Below are 20682 nucleotides of genomic sequence, written 5' to 3'. Positions count from 1 at the left end.
GGCCACATTTTTAGGTTGGTGTTCTGTCATCTTTAGTTTGCTTGCAGTTTTTTTAGATTACTCAGAATGGTTTCTAGGGTGAAACGTGAAAAAGGAACCATAAAATACACTTGGATATCTTACTGTGCTTTAAAAAAAAAATGTTAAAAAAAAAACAAAACCAGAACAACTAATTTCTGAGTAAATCTTTTACATCTTTGATGAAAATTTCAAATTGAAGCATGCTACACCACGATTTGACCCAGTTTGCCCCATTTTTTCCCCCCACTGATAAGTGCAAACACTGTCTGGGCTTAGAATGCTGCATTCCCTATTCTTGGTTGTGGATTTCTATGTCAGACTTACCCCACAACTGTAGACTAACCAGAAGCAAATGGCTGGACTCTTGTTGAAGAGGACTTTAATCTAGGCTTCCTCGCTCTCCAGCTTGAAATCTTCTGTAGTCAGCACTAAACCACAGGCACATTTTTCAGGGTTAGTTTTTGGTTGGAGGTGGTACCCAGCTTAAGAAAATTTTGAAATTGGGTAACCCACCATTAATTTATTTTAAAAGTAAAATTACTCTTTATCCATAAATAAACTTTAGAAGTACTTTTTCAACACCTGTAATTTTTTTCTCATCTTCAACAGTCACAGTTGCAGATTATATTTCTAGAGCTGAGTCTCAGAGCAGACAAAGAAACCTCCCAAGGGAAACTTTGGCTAAAAACAAGAAAGAAATGGTAAGGAGAATTTAACCTGTAGGTTTTGGTGTTTTTATTTTTGTTTTTGGTATGGTTTAGTTTTATTTTCACTTCTTAACTTACTTGTATGATCACTTGTTTCCCCAGTTAGACCAGTAATATTTTAGTTAAATACTACTCTTGATTTTGTTTTTGGCCCCAGGTAACTGAAAATATGCATGCTTGAGCCTGAGATACTTTTCATTTAGAACTCTAAATAGCATTTGTAAAATTCAGTCTGCCCAAAGGTACTGGGCATAGAGACTGTTGCCTTAATTTGGGGAGCAATAGGCTGAATATACCTCTTCTCAGTGGTGGATAAAGACCTTTAAGTTTCAATTCTTTTAAATATTTTATGGGATTTGATATGTAAATGTGAGTTCCAAAGAAAAGGTGAGTAAGTAGGTGGTTATTTGCATTACTTAGGGTATTAATGTTTATATCTTTTATATGGTGAGCTTTCCAGTGGTTAAAATGAAATTAGGTGCAAGTTTTCAGTAAACAGGTACAGATACTTCCTGTGGTTTATGCACCGCTAGATACTAGAGATAAAGAGTTGAAAAGCCCAGAGAGGTGGAGTACATTGGTATTTGTTTTGAATTTTAAGAATGTTTTAATTCTTTGATCCATTGTGGTATGTGAAACTAAAATTATTTATTAGCTAATTAATGTTTATGTAGCTATTTTCCTCCTCAGCTATAGATTTCATTTATAAAGAAGTTGAAAAAGTTGTCTCCCTTTGGCAGGCAAAAGATGTGATTGAAGAGCATGGTCCTTCAGAAAAGGCAATAAATGGCCCAACTAGTGCTTCTGGCGATGAAATTTCTAAGCTACAGCGTACTCCAGGAGAAGAAAAGATTAATACCTTAAAAGAAGAAAATACTCAAGAAGCAGCAGTCCTGAATGGTGTTTCATAAACTGAAGAAGTTCCTAGTTTACAGTTCTTTTACATTACATTTTACAATAGTGCTTGTACAAGCTTGCCAAAGATAGAACATGGATCGCCAGTCTTTACATCGCACTTTCAGTTCCTCCATTTGGAATTCAGAAAGGGGAGGGATCCTGAAGAAATCATATGTTAAACATACTTTGACACCTACTGTGTTATAAAATATATCATCAGATGTGCCTTGAGAATAGTATATGTAACATTAAAAAAAGTTGCTGGCTATAGGAAATGTTATTTTGTTTTCAAAATATGGCAGAGATGGGGGGAGGTGGGTGGGGGGTGGGATCCCTAAGGGAATATTCTTTATGAAAGCATTAGCTGCTTTTGTTACATTTTTAATAATATGCAACCACTTCTTCACCTGAGGAAAACTAGAGTGAAATGCAGTCTACGATATTTTGCACTGAATTGTAATTTCTTCATTAGTTTAGTCTGGAAACTGGTCTGTTTTAATGTGTTTTTAAAATGCTGTATGTAGAGGAAAATCTGCAGGCCACTGGAATACATTTGTTAAATTCTCATCTGCAGGGATACTGGGTGATATTGGCAGTGACTGTTCTACATTGAGGCTTTGTTTGGTTTATTTATTAAAGTGTACAGTATTTAAAAAATCAAACATAGCTTTAGTTAAAACACTAAGGTGAATTAGTCATGTCCATTCAGACATAACCTGAACTACTGAAAAGATCAATTTCCAGAAGGTTTATTCTGTATAAACTACATGTTAGTCTTCAGTAGAGTATCTTTTCCTTTTCTTTTTTCCCCCTTTTTTCTTTCTTTTTTTCCCTTTTTTTTTTTTTTTTTTTTGGATTTTGGTTGTTTGATGTGCAATATGTTTTTGTATGCAGGTAGTAAATAAACTTTGATCTTCCATTTGCTGATTTTTAACTTTCTACTTTTTATACCAACTGTTGAAAAGTAGTTGGACCTACTTAAAGGCCTAGACTAGTATTCTGATTGCTTTTTAAGATGCATTTATACTTGCTCATAAGTAGTAGTAAAATATTAGCTGGTCAATTTATCATTTTGTAATGAATCCTCTGAAATCTTAGTACTTAAAAAAATTTAGTGTGTTAGAATAGAATGGTTTAGGGTATTGATCAGAGATTTGATATTAGGAAAGTCTTTGTAACAAAATTCTAATCATAGGCAACTTTTGGAAGGCATTGGGGTAAAATCCAGAATTTTACTTTTGCCTTTGATTCTTTATTAAAGTTATTTTTTTAAAGAAGTACAATGAGCAGTTTTTAAATAAGGAATGTCACTAATTTGATTTTTGGTTCTCAAGGAAATAATTTTAAAGGTTCTCATACTAATGAATGGATTTTTTGTAAATATTTTAGCCAGATGTCTTAATTTTAGGAAGATACAAACTTACACGAAGTGTGTTGCAAGGTGATATCAAGTAATTGTGGGTTTATGGGAGTTGCTCTACAATATTATATAAAAACTACTGAGCAAGAAGAAAGACAGCTCTTTCACTTGGCATCTGAAAAGTATTTTTTATGTGCATAATTTGTGTTAATTTGTTATGTGCATAAAAAAGCTAAGTGATTTTAATTTATGGCTGAAGGACAATTCAGGTTATAGTTAAAAATATTTGCCAGGTCAGTGTATATAAAACCCTAGTCCTGAAATTTATTACTGTTGAGGTTAAAGATGTGGTATTACATGCTTTTTCCTAAAACCCTGATAACTGAAAATTTTAAGGTGTAGTGTGAATAGTGCAGTCCTTGAACATTGAATAATAATATCAAGTAATTTCATATCCTAATAAAATTACCCACAAATGTCTTTTTTTTAATCCACCAAAGTCAGAAACACGTAAAATTGTTGGCCTTTTTATTCTTCTCTTCAATAGTAGAGTTACAAATTAACTATAAGGTATGAGAAGAATTTTCATTAATCCCCAAATCAGTAAATATGGCATAAAGAAAATATGATTTTTCATGTTCTTCCAGGTAGAATATTCACTAAAATCCTCCTGTAAAGACTGTTTCAATGGGAACGGAAGAAACACAAAATCATCTTAAGTGGGTTTAGCCCAGTGAGTTTTTTTAGAATAACCAGATTCTAAGAAATAAGTATTAAGATTTCATTATTTACAAATGACTAATCCCAATGTCCTTTAAAAATATGTACTGCAGAATCATGATAGGCCTTTTATCTATTTTTTTTTTTTTTAATAGCACATGCTCAGATTCAGAAGTGAAAAGCCCACTCCCCAAAGGTAAATATTTTTGATAGAGGTAGCCTTCCAAACTTAGTTTGAGAGGGGAGCATCTTTTTTGGCTACTAGTTACATGGAATGTTGCTATGGGAAAGCTTGCCAGTACCCCAGACCCGCCCCCCCCAAAAGGTTTTGTGCAGCTTAAATATTGTTTCAGCATACATATATGAAATCGTGTATATCTGAACTAAATCATGAATTAAGAGCTGAGATTACATGGGGGTAAAAATGGTCTTTTCCTGAAGCCTTGGCAAGCCTAGGATTCTTGGGTTTGGCATCACTCTTTTAAGCCTTCCACGGGCCTAAAACTTCCGCAAAATGGTATGGGTTTCTGTTGACAGGTCAGTCACCACTGTTAAAATTATAATAGGGATACATAAAAGTCTTAATTTTAAGTAACTCTATTTTAATGTGGAGGTAACAGCATATCAAACCAGTGAGTTCATGAAAACTGAGACGTTGCTTAGGACAAGGCTGAGGGAGGTAGTAGCTTAAGTAAATATTCTTTAAAAAGCAAGTCCAGGTATATACAGACAAGCAAAATAACCAAAGAACAGGAAAACACTAAGCTGGTGTTTTACTATTTGTTCTGAATCTCCATTCATGTCAGCCGTTCTTTTGTGGCTGGGATCCATCACCTTTGGAAGTATTTTTGTAGCTACTGTTTGCTATGAGTCGTGTTTAACCTCAGAAGGGTCTCTGCAGAGTTGGTATGTTAGCTGAATATTGCTGGTAGATTGGGAAATAGTACCTACCATTTGTGTCCTCTGCAAACAGATTGACTTTTTTCAGATTGAAACCAACTAGTTAATATTCTCATAGGCTGTGCCTACAGTGAGCTTGTGCCGTAAGCAGATGATTGGCAGTTATTGGAAATGAATAAAGGAAAATTACTTTCATACTTAGATTTTCTAAGGCTTCAAGGAACTTGGGTTTGAACTGGATCTGTGGGTTTAGCAAAATTCCAAAAGGCAACAAGTAGGGTGTTCATTGTAAAGTCTCAGTCTCCCTATCTTTGCTATATACAATTTGGATCCCCTGTACCCTTTATAAGGATATCTGATATAGTGAATTTGCTGATTGCTTATTTTAAAATTTTAGTTTTTTACTAGGATGCTTGAATGGATAATATTCACTTATAACCCATGATTAACCTATGACAGCATTTGGGTTTTATTTCAGGGAACTGTTGCAATAAAGCAATAATTGCAATCTGCTATAGTAAAACTTTTGGCAAGTGGTGGTAATTTGAAACTGCACTCAACTGCTGGTTGAAAACGTCAGTTATGTTGAACCATAGGAAATTGTTGGGAGCTGACCAGTTTTGACCCACAGAAGAGACAATTTCTTATGGTTCAACCTAATAATACATTTTAAGGTATAATCATTTACTCCAGAAATCCAAGCAAGGGTCTAATCATCCAGAAAACCCCTAATTATTGGATGAGGGAGGTGCATACTCTATAAGGAAAATATTAATTTTGTTTTTTAAAATGGTTTATCAGTGGGTCACTTTACATTCAGATTCATCTATCTTCTATATTACTATTTCAGGGTACTGAAGCACAGAAGGGAGTTACTATCTTTGTTGTACAAACTTTTTCTATATTCCGTTTCATCTAACCAGAGAGGCCTAGATTAGGTGATCCCATAAAGGCCTTTCAATATAATATAACTTGAGTGTAATCATACGTTAGACACTGTGTGATACTTAACCATAGTCTTATGTACTTTCAAGGAGTATGCTGAATTAAAATGGTGTGTGTTTTCTATTTATATCTGTCCCAGACATTTCCAGCTATATTGTATGCAATCTAAAGATAAAAAAAGGGCAGAATTATTTTTCACTAACATTCTCAATTTCAAAGCCCCACTATTAAGTATACTAGTTAGCAGTTTCTCAAATTAGGGTGAAACCACAGGGATATTTTCTGAATGTTTCGTACCCTTTTTACTTGATGGATTGTCAAATGTAGCTACTCATTTTCTAGGTTAGAGACTGTTTTCATTACAGAAATTTTCCCATAGTTTTTCTAGATGAACTAATCTGTGCTTAATTGTTCCCTGGAGCTCATACCTCAACCTCTTTGAACTTCATTTTTCACCTTGCTGTTTTCAGGTTGTGAAGGAAAATGTCACGTAAATACTTCACTTGAAATTCCATTAACTGAAACAGCACTAAGGTCACAGCAAGTGTTAACTTGTTCCAGATTATACCCTAACACTGGACTACAACCTTGTCATTGGGTCAGGAATAATAGGTTAACACTGGATAGAAGCTCTTTCTATATCCCATTGCTAAAGCAACAGTTGGCTCTAAGCAGATACACAACACTGAACGACAGTGCCAGCAACAAAAAGCAGAGCTTAAGTCATTTAAGTTTCCTGGTACTCAAGGTTACTCTCAGTCCAGGGTTCTTTAACCAAAAACCTATTCTAGCATTCTAAGTAAGTGCTTTTTACTTTACCTCAGATTTATAGATTTCTTTCTACCATATTCTGTCCTTTTAAGTTTTGGAGCCAGTTTCTAAATTTTCATTGTAATTAACATGTTTGGGAGATCATTTATGCTGAACAAAATATGACCCCATCACACACTTCTGAAATGCAAAACAACTTTTATAGGTTGTTAACAACAAAGATGCCTTATAAATTCTCACTGAAACAGTAGAACTCAGTATTTTAGCCTGAAGTGTTTAAACTTAAGCTCGGTTAACTCTTAAATGAAGCATTCTGCCTGGGTTAATTTAAATTACTTCTGATACAAGGTTTTCTTTAAGGTAGAACATAAATTTTCAGTGTGCCGAATACTACATAGCTTTTTAGTGTGGCATGGTCCAACATGTTTAGGTTTTTACCCTGTGTTAAGATACTAGTCATCCAGTTTCTTCCACTTCTCATTTTACATCTAGCTGCCTTTTACCCTTCTTGCTTCTGTTTGTTGTGATTTAGAGCACAGGAAATTAAGGATAGCAGAGAAAACTATATAACCAAGCTTCTAGAATCAGAAAATGGGCTTGTGTTCCATCTATTTTCATACATGTTCTCAATTATTTCTTGAATGGTTTGGGTCTGTATGACTTGTTAAATGCTTCTATAGATATTCCCATCATTTGTAAAACAGCTGAAGGCAAGAGAATTTGCTTAAAAATAAGGGTGGGAAAAGATTCAACTTCAGGACCACCCATTACAGCCTACTTTCATCACCAGCAAAGCAGGTTTATAAAGTTTATTAAGTAGCATAGGACTCATCTATTGTCAACCTAGAGGCCCAGTGAAGGCAAAAGGGAAGAGGCTAAGTAAGGAAACTAAAGCTCTGGTATGCCAGTTCTAAACATTAAGGCTGTGAATAGGCATGTATTAAGGACTAATACATAGAGAACCAAATTATAAATGAACCTAGTAAATTGGAGAAGATATTCAGGGCTTATAGTTTCAGTAGCTGTGCAACTTCAGAAAGCATTTGCTCTAGTTTTTCAATTTCCTATCCATAAAATGTGGAGAAATCTTCACAATTTAAGTTGGCTGTTATTTTTTTCCCCCCCCTCTTAACAGATGAGGAAGTAGAGCCCTAAGTGCATAGATACCTTGCTCAAAGTTGCCTGGCTATTATAGCAGAAGTTTCACTTGAAACCTGTACCTCCTATTCCCTAGTCCTATATTCAACCATTATCTTCCTCCCTTTTAAAGAAGTCTATATCTGAAAGGACCAGTGGATAAAAAGGGCCCAAGGTAGAAGTGTAATGACAAGTACCAGACACACATCTCAGTACCATCAAGGAAAACATCCCTGGGTTATCAGATTTGTGAAAGGTACCACAGTGTAGAGGTTAACAGCGTAGAACTTTGGGTTTGAGAAAGATCAGTTTTCTCAGCCAGCATGTTGCTTTGGGCAAGTATCTTGACCTCACTGAACTTCAATTTCATTACTTGTAAAATGTAATAGTAACTACTACTGGGTAAGGGGGAAATGCTTAGCACAACGCTAGCACATTGTAAATAGTCAATAAATGTTAATAATACACAAGCATTTTGTAAGAAAATACCATTAAAAGATGAAGGCTCTCTTATAGATCATCATACTTGCATCAATGACCGTGATCTATAGCCCTCATAAAAAAGATGACTTTTTTACCCAAGAAAAATGGTAGGTTTGCCTAACAGCTTTCAATGAAATATGGATTCTTCTACTTGAAAAAGGTAAGCCTAGAGAAAATAAAACATTACTATGAAAGAAAAATGTGGTCTGCTGTGCTCCTTAGTATTATTTTAAAGTGGTTTCCATTGTCTCAATACTTATCTTAGAAACACGTATGCTGTTTTTTGCATTAACATGAAGTTTTCCTTTTTAAAGTTAATGCTTGAATGCCTTTGGGCATATTTTCTATTTGAAAAATTTGCTTTTTAGTTGATAATATCTCTTCTCCTTAATTAAAGCTCTTGTTCATAAACATTTTTTTTGACTAGTCCAAAGGACTGAAATAAAAGGCTAGTATGCCAGAATACAGTTGATCCTCATTATTAGCGGATTCCTTATTTTCAAGTTCGTACCTCCAAAGTCAACAATCACGGTGATTTCCTGGTCGGTTGTGGACATGCAAAGTGTGAAAATGAGTCACCCGGTACCTACAAAGTAATGCTCTGCCTTGTTTCAGTTTTCCTACTGTAAATAAGCATCCTTTTCGTGGTCCATTTAATGCCAAGTTTTTTGCATTTTTGTCCTTTTTATTGGTGATTTCACTGTTTAAGATGGCCCCCAAGCATAGTGAAGTGCTGCTGCCTAGGGTTCCTAAATGCAAGAAGGCTGTGATGGATTGGCATGAGTTACAATGTTATTGGCTGTGAATTTAATGTTAATGAATCAACATATATTAAATAAGATGTCTTTAAACAGAAACACTTGTAAACAAGGTTATATATTCACTGGTTGACAAAAGTGTTGTGACCAGAGGCTCACAGGAAACCCCTAGGAACCGTGGTTCAGGATTCACTAATTTAGTATTCTCAGTGACTTTATAGAACACAACTACTTTGAACAACAAGAATCAACTGTACCTTCATACCCCCTTGCCCCTGGAAACAGCCAAGTGCTTCGTCATACTCTAAATATGACAAATGAACTTGATCAGATTTTGAATGAGGAAATGGGATGGAAAATAAAAGCAGATAAACCTCCATTTTGACATGTCCCTAAACACATTCCAGTGCTAAATATGACCACCTCCATTATTTTGACCTTGAAAATCTTTGTGTTCCCCATTAATAAGAACTTTAGGATGATTTAAGAAAGTTTAGATTGTAGGTAGTAGTACTTATCATCTTAGAACTGAAAATTAAGTATTCTGGCTGACCACAAAATAGCTATTTTAACCTCAGGTGTTTTAGGTAGGTCCTCTGGTTATGATCCTTACATATTTTTTGTTAGACCAATAGCCCTTTATCCTGAAATGTCATTTAAATATATCAGTGTATGAATTCTCGAGTCCTTAGTTATATTTTGATAACGGAGAGCTTTTCAGTTTCACTAATTGTGTTTTAACAAATGTGAAACTTGATTATGTAAAAAAATAACCAATTAAAGTAGTTTATAAATGGTCAGTCTCTTTTAAGGGGTTAGCTAAATAAAATGTACATACTTTCTCGATTAAAAACAAGACTTGTATTCTCAAATCTTTATCATACTGTTACAGATTTTAATGTATGAAATCTGAAACAATTCAGATTTATCACTGACAAAGTGATAAATACATACCTAGATCAATTTCTTAGGTTAAGTTGTGGCTAAATTCACTTTTAAGTTCAAGGTTCTAAGTGGTTGGGGGAGTCCTCTGTACCTTGAACAGCCGCCTGTCTTAATGATATGAGCCCCTACTATAACAACCTGTGCTAATTCCATCATATTTATTACACTGTATTTTAATTATTTTCACATTGTATTTTAATTATCAGTTTATCAGTCTCCCATCAGACTGGGGATTCCTTCAGGGAGAGACTATCTTGTTCACCTTGTCTTGAAATAGGTACCAAATTATTTGACAAATGAGTAATGAACACTTCAAATGGCATGCATTTATCCATAATTATTGAGTATTAACCTACAAATATTCTATAATCCGATTTGAAATCCTCAAATTTATACCAAGGCTTTCATTTAGCTTATGCTAATTTTTAAAATGTGTAGCTTTGAGGCATTTTATTATAAAAAGCTGGTACTCATATACATAAATGAGTAAGAACTTAAAATTCATCATACATTTACTTCATTTTTTAGCTTGACCTTCTAGTAAATCTTTAGCTTCATTGATTTTGGCTGCTATATAAGGAGATCCTCCTACAGGAAGAAAAAAAAGGAATAGTTATAATATGGACTCTCCAATTTCTGCTTCATGAAAAGCTATTCTCTTGCTTCAAGAATTCCTATGCTTATCTAAGAGGTGAAATGAGCAGAAATGAAATTTTGACTTTTTTAAATAACTGTGGGACTGGAACTGGATGACCAAAAACATGGTTAATATATTTGACCAATGGGAGGGAGATTTCCACAAAAAATGGCACCTTTTGAAAAAGCTTAAATTGATAGAAATAAGATTAAAAAAAATTCTCATACTTATGTGACTTTGAAATAGTGTAAGTTAACTTTTCATGATGATCACAAGTCATAAACACCGATTTATTGTACTGTGTTATTTTAAAACCATGAAATTTTCAGAGGTGCTGAGCTTAGTTGGGAAGACCCCACTTTGCTTTATATCCTTTTCCTGTTATCAACAGTCCCTTCACGATGTCACCTACATCTACTTTCCTACTAAACTGCAGCAGTGATTTGAGTGATTCTCAAAAAAGTGTGGGCCTCAGACCAGCAAGCACCAGCAATCAGTAAAAAGCTTAGTTAGGATGCAAATTTATGGGCTCCACCCTAGACCTACACAATCAAGAGCCTTCCAGTTAGTATAAGCTAAGTTTTGTAAAAGGTTATGCAGTCAGATACCAACCAATTACAACCCTGTTTAAGCTCAAAACCCTCTTTCTTAATGAGAGGCTTCTCCTGTAAAGTAAAAGGACTTAAACACTGGAACATGGATTTTGTGGTCTACATTTTGGTATTCCATTTGATCTTTCAACACAGCCTAGGCTGCTTAGAAGTGTATCAGAAACTAATAAGTACATCCTATAGGTTTCTAAGTAGGTAACCACTAGTTAAAAGGTCTAAATGGATAGGAAAAAAATTAAAAGTTTTATTAGTTTCATTAACTGAAATTCAACATTTTCCTTAGGTAAGAATGTAGACACCCCCCAACCCGAACAGTAGTAGTAGCAGTATTTGAGACTCACTATTGTAAGTCACATCACAACTGCAGATCTCAAAACACGGTTAATGCTTATCAATACTTCCAAATTATAGTAGTTACTAGATCTGCTGATTAGTCTATAAATTTTTCACTCAGAACTTACTCTTTTAAGATACCTAAACAACAAATGGATCCAGCCTGGGAGACATTGCTCACAAACAGATCTAGGCATTTCCCTTATAATAGCCAAGAATTAGATACAAAATTATCCTATTAATAACAATTAGTTACTCCAACAAAATGTGTTAACAATAGTTTAATGATACTTACCCTTGTCTGGGTGATTTAAAAGCATAATTCGTCGATGAGCATCTCTTATTTTTCCCTTATTGGCAGTAGGGCTAATTTAAAAAGGAAAAGGTATTGTATACTTCAGAGTAGTTCTGAGTCACATTAAAAAACTATATAAAGGTCAATTAAAAATTGTGAAAATGAAAAAAAATTGTGAAACGAGTAAGTCAACACAACAGTATGAAAAGCTATTTGGGAACCTCTTCTCTAACACACTAGGAAGATTAATATTCTGAATCACAAAACTAAACAGAGCTCCTTAGAAAAATAAGGCATTCTTAAAAATTTAGTTGAACTTTGAACTATTCATTACAACAATCCTTTTATTGAAAAGTATGTTTAAATATGTTTAAGTATTTGGAAATGAAGGCAGAATTTCATCACAAAAAAATTTGTTACCCCGTTACAGAGAACAATATTGAGCACTGTGATTATCTGTTGAAAAATCTACCTTCAATGAGTTAAAAAGTACTCATGCGTCATTAGACCTTCTCATTGGACTTTTGTAGGGAATCTTTAGATCTTAAAAATGTAATAGATGGAACTTCCCTGGCAGTCCAGTGGTTAAAACTCCATGCTTCTACTGCAGGGGGTGTGGATTAGATCCCTGGTCAGGGACCTAAGATCCCGCATGCCGCACAGTGTAGCCAAAAAAAATAATAAAAATTAAATAAAAATGTACATAATAGAATAACTCTCTCCTAATAAAAGAGAGAAGGTCTTTCTTACACTTGCTTATAGCTCTAAATTTGGAAGAAAAATATTAAAAATGTGAGGAATTATTTTACCTTACACCTAGTATTAATGCTGCTTCCCGTTTTGTCATTTTGGGTTCAAACCCACCTCTGTAATAGCCACCACTGAAGGCCTGAAAGCGGAAATACATTTGTAAGAAAAGATTATCAAAATAAACTGAAAGCTGCTAAAAAATGTCTATAAATGTTCACAGAACCAGCAGAAAAACTAAGACACTTCAGAAAACTAAGTGCAGTTCCTATGGTATTTTAACTTTATAAATAGCAACAAATATTTTAATGATCATTAAACATCCATATTTTCCCCCCCCGGACAATCTAAACTGTCTTGAAGATACAAGACAAAATAACAGTGCCTCAAAGCCAGTTCTTCTGGGAGTGAAGGGAAGATTATTCCAAGCTAGCCATGTTCTAGATAAAAATTTGATCTCAGAATATGACTACATGTTTTAGAACAAGTGCTTTAGAGGATTCAGAGATCTTTTGAGACAAGTGGTTCAAGGACATTTTGAGGTTCAAGGCAACTACTAAAACAAGACTTTAAGATATATATTGAGAAAATCAGGCTATTAGATCCACTGACCTTGGTATATCAGAAATTATATTGGTAAAACCTACCATTACCCTACTCTGTCACATTCAATCATAACAATAAAAAGCAATACTCTACAGGCTGTCAAAATCATATTCATTCTGAATTTAGACCACAGAAGGTATGATCATCACATTCAGTCATACTCTAGAGCCCAATTAACTGAAGTGTTACCCAAGTAATCTCTGTTAGGGAGTGCCAGAGCCACACAGTAAAAATGGATCACTTCAGACCCCTAGATCCCTCTGTGTTTGTGATTCAGAGCAGATGATGCTGAAGGTAATGGTGTATGAGCAATAAAGTGATATTAACTTTCATGATACTAAAACTCTTAACACCTCTTCCCCAAATCTGTCACATGTAACATTTGATTCTTTAGGGTAGCACCATTACAGAGCTCAGAACTTCTAAATCTTCTTTGTGGGAAGCAAGAGAAGGGGTCCAAAGCAATCACTTAGAACTTCATGGATGTCTGGCTCTAGGCTTCATACACAGACAGCAAAGAATTGGCCAAACATGTTGAATAAGAAGCCTTACAGATTTTGGTAGACTTTGAAAAACTTGTTTTACTTGAGGCTCCATATTCTTCATGGCTTGCAAAGCGTAACGGCCTAAAAACAAAAGCAATAAAATAATTAAAAAGTCCGCAACCTCCTCTACTTCAGTTCCACCCCCAAACCATAAACAAACCTGCAAATCCTGCAGCAGCAATGGTGAGTCCAACTGCTACCACTGTACTGGCCTGGTAAAGGGAAGCAGAGTAAATATTCATTTCTCTCATTCTCACCCTTCCCTATCATGCCCATTCTCCCATTCCAACTTATTACAAGTTTTATTTCAACGGGAGAAATAACTTTTAGGATGAAAATATTCTGCCCAATGATCCTGCAAATTTTATATCCAATGCATTGAAAAGGTATGGGATTTTTCACTCAGGAAAAAAAAAAGGCAAGTCGATTTGCTTATTTACTTATACAACAGTGAAAAGGATAATTCCCCTCCCCTTGAAAACTTCTCTTTCACCTCCGGGCAAGTGAAGTCACATTAAAATTCAGTCAAGAGCAACGGAAATAAAGTTTCTGCCAGAGAAGGGAGAACTGTTTACAGAGGTTTCCTGTAAATTCTGATTCACCGTTAAACGTAGGCTTAACTAAGAGACTAGTTTCTCATAGCACCTTCGGCCAAATACGTTCAGGAATCGAGAAGAGGTGTGTCAGCAAGAGAAAAGGGGAAAGACAGAGCAATGTAGAGAAAGGACTGCGAGGATGTGTTAGGGGAACAGCAGGTATAATCAAATGCGTTTCCACTAACCTCCGAGCCCCACGGACGGCAGGCACAAAGGCCCGAGAGGGGTGAGGCAACAGCTCTGTGTCCTAGAGGGTGACTCTCCGGGGCGCTACACCCCCAGCTCTGAGTCGCATTAGGGAGACATCTGCGGCTCCTCTCCTCCCAGACCTTAAGCAGAGGTTAAGGCCTCGGCCTGAGATCGCCCAAGAGGCCGGAAGGCGGAACTCACCATGGTTCCCGCTCGGCTCCTCTGCTTCCACCGGGAGCGCGGTTCATCCCACCCCACCAACTCTACGCCTCTACCACAAAGCGACGCGGCCACCACCAGCACGTACAAACCGCCCAGACACGGGCGCCCTAGGAAATACGGCAGGGGCGGCCGTAAACTAGGCCGGAAAACTGTCGTAAAAGGGGACAGCGGACGGGAAGGAAATGGTCGCTCAAGCCGTGGGCAGGTGGAGAACACGACTTCGGATTGGTTGGTGGGTGGGCGGATCACCTCCTTACTGGGCTCAAAGGTGGGGCTTCTCTTTGTTTTGTCCTTTGCGCCTGGGCCTAGAGTATTTAGAAATTCTTTCGGGGAAGGGTATTGGTATAGAAGGGCGTGAGCGTAGCTACGGTGTAGCTGCACTCTGAACTTTTTTTTTTTTTGCCTGCATATTAGCATCTCCATTTGGCATTTATTTTGTTTATAACTGCCAAGAGTAATGAATATTCTTAAACATGCCGTAACAAGTCCACCATGAAGGCAAATAAGTATATAGCGGCACAGTATAGCAAAAAGATGTTCCAGAAAATCAAAGGAGCAAACCACATTGTTTCGGGGGTTCTGTAGCATTCATTTATTTAGAATAATTTGTTTAAATATGTGACTTGACAGGAACTTGTGTGAATGTTTGGGGTTTGGTTTTGTGGAATGGAATTACTACTTCAAGGACAGTTAATATTCTGATCATGGGATCTCAAAATCACCACAACTGAAAAATGCTATTTAAAATTTCTCCCCTTCTCAAAGTAAAAAGTGGGGTTTGGGTTTGCCCTTACAGAGTATGTTTCATATATACCTACATAAAAGGAGAAGAGAAAAATAATGGAGACAGTAATGGAAAATTTACAATGTGATGTTTGGATGATCAAAATAAATTTGGAGTTAATTCGCACTTCGAACTTACAAAGTATTAGGAGTCTGTTTACATTGCAATGAAATTCTGCTTTGATGAGGTCATTGGTTATTAGACAAATATGTGAATTTGTTGGCTTTCTTTTCCTCATCTATAAAAAGATTCTGCATTTGGATCTCCAAGATAGCCATGAGATTTTTGTAATGAAATTTATTGTCAGCAAACGATCCAACACTAAGACCCTAGTGTTAAGTGTGCATCTTCCTCTTTTGCCCCCTTTTATCTAGTTTTTAACCCAACAACTACAAAAGAAATAAGTGGGACATAAGACCTTGGGACCAAAATGGCCAGAAAAAACTAGACTGCTATGTTCAAAATTTCCTGTTATGTATAGTTTTGATATATACAAACTATGATATGCAGCTTGCTTGAGGAACACAAACCTAGCCTCAGGAAACCAGTGGTGGACAACACAGGGAGACATTTGAAGTGGAGATGGCTCTGTTTTGGGAAGCAAATCAAACTAGATGCACAACCTGTCTCTGTCACTTACTAGTTGTGTGAATTTGGACAAACTTGTCCAAAAGGAATAACTATTCCTGACTCTGAGTTTCCTCATTTGTAAAACAAGGGTAATGATGGCTACCTTGCTAAATTTTTGTAAGGATAGAGATGTACATTGTGTGTTCTATACATAAGTATCACTCAGTGTAGCTGTTATTATTATGAGGGAAGTCAGAGTGCAAATTGGTGTGCAAAGGCCTTCCCAATTCTCATGACACTTCACTCATGGTTGCCAGCCTGGTAATCCCTTCCCTACCCACTAAGGGCATGGAAAGAACCCTTAAAAGCAATTTTAAAAAATATCTATTGACTGGGACTTCCCTGGCGGCACAGTGGATAAGAATCCACCTGCCAATGCAGGGGACACGGGTTTGATCCCCGGTCCGGGAAGATCCGACATGCTGCAGAGCAACTAAGCCTGTGCGTCACAACTACTGAAGCCCGCACACCTAGAGCCTGTGCTCCACAACAAGAGAAGCCACTGCAAGAAGAAGCCCGTGCACTGCAACGAAGAGTAGCCCCCGCTCGCCACAACTAGAAAAAGCCTGCGTGCAGCAACAAAGACCCAATGCAGCCAAAAATAAGTAAAAAATTAAAATCTTTAAAAAAAATGTCTACTGGCTGATGAATGGATAAGTAATCACTCCTTGTTTCTTCTAGCTTATGGTGTCTGCTAGCATACCTTGACTTGTGACAGCATAACTTCAATCTTCAAGGAGGGCCAGTGTCTTGAAATCCCTTTCTACTCTGTTTTCGCGTTGCCTTTCTCCTCTGTGTGTAGAATCTCCACTGCCTCCCTCTTAAAGGATGCATATAATTCCATTTAGACCCCTATAATCCAGGATAATATCCCCATTTCAAGATCCTTAACTTAATCATAGCTGCAAAGACTTTGTCATATAAGGTAATATTCATGGGTTCCAGGTTTTAGGACTTGGTATCTTTGGGGGCTATTATTTCATCTACCATAGAGAATAAGAGAAGACAGAAGAGGGGACTAGCAGGGACAAGAGAATGAGAAAAGACTCAAGCACATATGCTCAATTTCTTCTTCCACATTTGTCAACCAGGCAAATCACTTAGGGAGAAATAAGTGAGAGATGAGAGGGAGTAGCTAGAAGTACTCTTGAATTATGGCTTTGAAACACTTTCTGACCATAATTCTTAGTAAGAAATACTGGGTTGGCCAAAAGGTTCGTTTGTTTTTTTTCTGTAAGATGGCTCTAGTAGTGCTTAGTTGTCTTTCTTTTTTTTAAAAAAAATTATTTATTTATTTATTTTTGGCTGCATTGGGTCTTCGTTGTTGCGCTTGGGCTTTCTCTAGTTGTGGCGAGTGGGGGCTACCCCTCGTTGCGGTGTGTGGGCTTCTCCTTGCGGTGGCTTCTTTTGTTGTGGAGCACAGGCTCTAGGCACATGGGCTCAGTAGTTGTGGCACGCAGGCTCAGCAGTTGTGGCTCGTGGGCTCTAGAGCACAGGCTCAGTAGTTGTAGCGCACAGGCTTAGTTGCTCCGTGGCACGTGGGATCTTCCTGCACCAGGGCTCAAACCCGTGTGCCCTGCTTTGGCAGACGGATTCTTAACCACTGCTCCACTGAGGAGGCCCTGCTTAGTTGTCTTTAGCTTCATTTGAAACAATTTTTTTAGACTGTATTGTGACAGCTGTCATATCAGCATGCATTGTAAACAAAAAACTTATCAAAATTGGTGAATTTTTGTGTAGCCATTTTAATATTGAAGATGGAAAAAAAAAGCAACATTTTTGGCATATTATGCTTTATTATTTCAAGAAAGGTAAAAACACAACTGAAACACAAAAAAGGATTTGTGTAGTGTATGGAGAAGGTGCTGTGACTGATCGAACGTGTCAAAAGTGGTTTGCGACGTTTTGTGCAGGAGATTTCTCGCTGGACGATGCTCCATGTTTGGGTAGACCAGTTGAAGTTGATAGCGATCAAATCGAAACATTAATTGAGAGTAATGAATGTTATACCATGGGGGAGATAGCCAACATACTCAAAATATCCAAATCAAGCGTTGAAAATCATTTACACCAGCTTGGTTATGTTAATTGCTTTGATGTTTGGGTTCCACATAAGTTAAACCGGGGGCGGGGGAGGGGGACCTTCTTGACTGTATTTCCGCATGTGATTCTCTACTTAAATGTAACGAAAATGTTCCGTTTTTAAAACAAATTGTGACGGGCGATGAAAAGTGGATACTGTACAATAACATGGAACAGAAGAGATTGTGGGCAAGCGAAATGAACCACCACCAACCACACCAAAGGCCAGTCTTCAACCAAAGAAGGTGATGTTGTGTATATGGTGGGATTGGAAGGGAGTCCTCTATTATGAGCTCCTTCCGGAAAACCAAATGATTAATTCCAACAAGTACTGCTCCAATTAGACCAACGGAAAGCAACACTCGATGAAAAGCGTCCAGAATTAGTCAACAGAAAACGCATAATCTTCCATCAGGATAACTCAAAACCGCATGTTTCTTTGATGACTAGGCAAAAACTGTTACAGCTTGGCTGGGAAGTTCTTATTCATCCACCGTATTCACCAGACATTGCAGCTTCGGATTTCCGTTTATTTCGGTCTTTACAAAATTCTCCTAATGGAAAAAATTTCAATTCCCTGGAAGACTGTAAAAGGCACCTGGAACAGTCCTTTGCTCAAAAAGATAAAAAGTTTTGGGAAGATGAAATTATGAAGTTGCCTGAAAAATGGCAGAAGGTAGTAGAACAAAAGGGTGAATACGTAGTTCAATAAAGTTCTTGTTGAAAATGAAAAATGTGTCTTTTATTTTTACTTAAAAACGGAAGGAACTTTTTGGCCAACCCAATATATTTTACCTTCTAACCCTAGGAAACAAATACACAGTTGAATGCGTGTGCGCACATACACACACACACACACACACATGCATTGAATTTAATGTGAATTTAAAGGAAATTAATGTTTTTGAGACAATACTTGTACTTGCTTCATGAGATGCGTGCTGGTCTTTTCTATTTCTTAAAAAAAATGCCAGGAAACCCATTAAGTTCACAGCCCACTAATTGGTCGTGATCTGAAGTTTGGAAAACATCACTCCATAAAAATCCACCTTTGGAAATATGATGCCAGGCATATAAAAGTTGTTTTTTTTCCCCTAAAAACTATGTGCCAGGCATTGTGCTAAATGCTTTATGTTGATTATTTCACTTCACTCCATGACAGTAATATTTATTTCTGTTTTGCAGATGAGGATATTTTGCCAAATACATTTGTTTTCCCCTCCAGATCCCTTCTCTACTGTTTTCCATTCTGCTCTGTGTCCCAGAGGAGCACAGGAGGCTAGGAGGCTGAACTTAATGGACTGCATCAATGGGCTCCCTTGTCTTCTGGCTTGGGTTTCAGTTATGTCTGTGATCAGAAGATCGGAAGGCAGGAGGACAGTGAGTTCATGGTCTTCATTTCTCCATTTTCCTCTCTGATGGTTGCCAAAGGCTGGCTGAGTTTTTCCACTGCAGAATGCAGTTCCTGTTGTGTGTCTTCAGGTAATTACTCTCACTCCTTTTCTTTTTCATGTATGTCTAAGGATAGTAATGACTCCATTGGCGTCCAAAGCCATGCTAGACACTGGGCACTTGACCATCATTTGCTAATTTCCCTTAATCCTGTCCATACCTTCATAAAGGGTCCTTAATTAAAATTTCTTCAGTTACTCTATTGGGGGATGCCATCTGTTTCCAACGTGGATGGTGACTGTTATAAGAGGCTACTGCAATCAAGTAGGAGATGATGGTAGCGGTGGAAGTGGAAAGAAGTGGCTGGACTCTTGCTTATATTTTGAAGGAAGAGCTGATAGAATTTGTTGATGGATGAGATATAGTATGTGTGAGAGAGAGAAAGTATTCAAGAGTGACTCCCAAGCAGTAGGCTTGATTAGCTGGAAGGCTGGAGTTGCCACTTAATGGGACTGGAGAGACTTCAGGAAGAGCAAGCTGGCGGTGGGAGCTTTTGTTGTGTTAAGTTTGAAATAGCAACTAGATATCTAAGGAGTTTCAAATAGGCATTTGGATATTCAAGTCTGGTGTCAGGAGAGAGGTCTGAGAGTCATCAGCCCATAGATAGTCTTCTAAGGCCATGGAACAGATGAAATCATCCATTGTATGAGTGGAGAGAGAAGAAGAGGAATAAGGGCTGTGTTTTTGTATTGTTCATATTTGGAATTTGGGGAAATGATGAAAAGCCAGGAAATTAGACTGAAAATGTGTGACCAGAAACTAGGTGAATGTGGTGTCCTAGAAGCCAAATGAAGAAAGTATTCAGTGGAGGAATTGTATAAAATACTGCTAATAGTCAAAATAAAAGAACAACTGAGAATTGGCTACTAGAGATCTTTGGTGATATTTATGAGAAAAGTTTCTGCAACACAATGGGGACAAAAGTCTGACTGGAGTGGATTCAAGAGAGGATGGGAAGAGAAAGAGTGGAGATATGGATTATAAGACATCTCTTTCAAGGAATTTTGCTGAAAAGGGAATTAGAGAAATAAATTAGAGAAATCAGACAGAGAAGCAGTATAAAGAGAGGTTTTTTGCTTTTGTTTTTTTTTTTTAAGATAGAAGAAATAAAAGCATGTTTATCTGCTACAGGAATGAACTTACAGAGGGAAAAATTAGACAAAATTCATTGAATTATATAATTTAAGAATGAGAAGGAAATGTAGAGACCCTTTCCACCTCAACAGCTTTGTTTTGTAAGTGAGGAAACTGAGCCTCAAAATGGTTGGCTGACTTTTCTAAAGCCCTGACAGAGTCCAGTAATTGCTCA

The 20682-nt window shown here is 36.9% G+C and overlaps 2 protein-coding genes across 14 annotated transcripts in view; one reads left to right on the top strand and one right to left on the bottom strand.

Annotated features, from left to right (window-relative positions):
* Positions 1 to 2544, top strand: part of FXR1 (FMR1 autosomal homolog 1) — a 56652-nt gene extending 54108 nt beyond the window's left edge. For 7 of the 11 annotated variants that reach the window (XM_082394018.1, XM_082394021.1, XM_082394012.1 and 4 more), the window contains 2 exons: positions 631 to 722; positions 1469 to 2544. In XM_082394018.1, the coding sequence (XP_082250144.1) occupies positions 631 to 722; positions 1469 to 1639 (263 nt within the window). In that variant the 3' untranslated portion in view covers positions 1640 to 2544. Of the gene's footprint in view, positions 1 to 630; positions 723 to 1418 lie in introns of all 11 variants that reach the window. The other 4 variants (XM_082394019.1, XM_082394022.1, XM_082394013.1 and 1 more) reach the window with 2 other exon arrangements.
* Positions 2545 to 9571: 7027 nt separating this feature from the next.
* Positions 9572 to 17228, bottom strand: DNAJC19 (DnaJ heat shock protein family (Hsp40) member C19). 3 transcript variants are annotated; one of them, XM_082394217.1, is made up of 6 exons: positions 14405 to 14863; positions 13579 to 13630; positions 13426 to 13499; positions 12330 to 12409; positions 11521 to 11591; positions 9572 to 10232 (listed from the first exon to the last, which is right to left on the bottom strand). In XM_082394217.1, exons 1-6 carry the CDS (start codon positions 14846 to 14848, stop codon positions 10162 to 10164), a joined length of 792 nt encoding a protein of 263 aa, XP_082250343.1. In that variant the 5' UTR covers positions 14849 to 14863; the 3' UTR covers positions 9572 to 10161. The 3 variants fall into 3 exon arrangements, with proteins under 3 accessions (XP_082250343.1, XP_082250345.1, XP_082250344.1); XM_082394219.1 differs by having other exon boundaries at positions 14200 to 14517; XM_082394218.1 differs by having other exon boundaries at positions 10064 to 10232; positions 12385 to 12409; positions 14405 to 17228.
* Between the last annotated feature and the right edge of the window lie 3454 nt (positions 17229 to 20682).

Source organism: Balaenoptera borealis, assembly GCF_965194805.1.
Source record: "Balaenoptera borealis genome assembly, chromosome: 5".
NCBI lineage: Eukaryota > Metazoa > Chordata > Mammalia > Artiodactyla > Balaenopteridae > Balaenoptera > Balaenoptera borealis.
The sequence above is the reverse complement of the archived record's forward strand: the minus strand, read 5'-3'. Positions and strand labels throughout refer to the sequence as shown.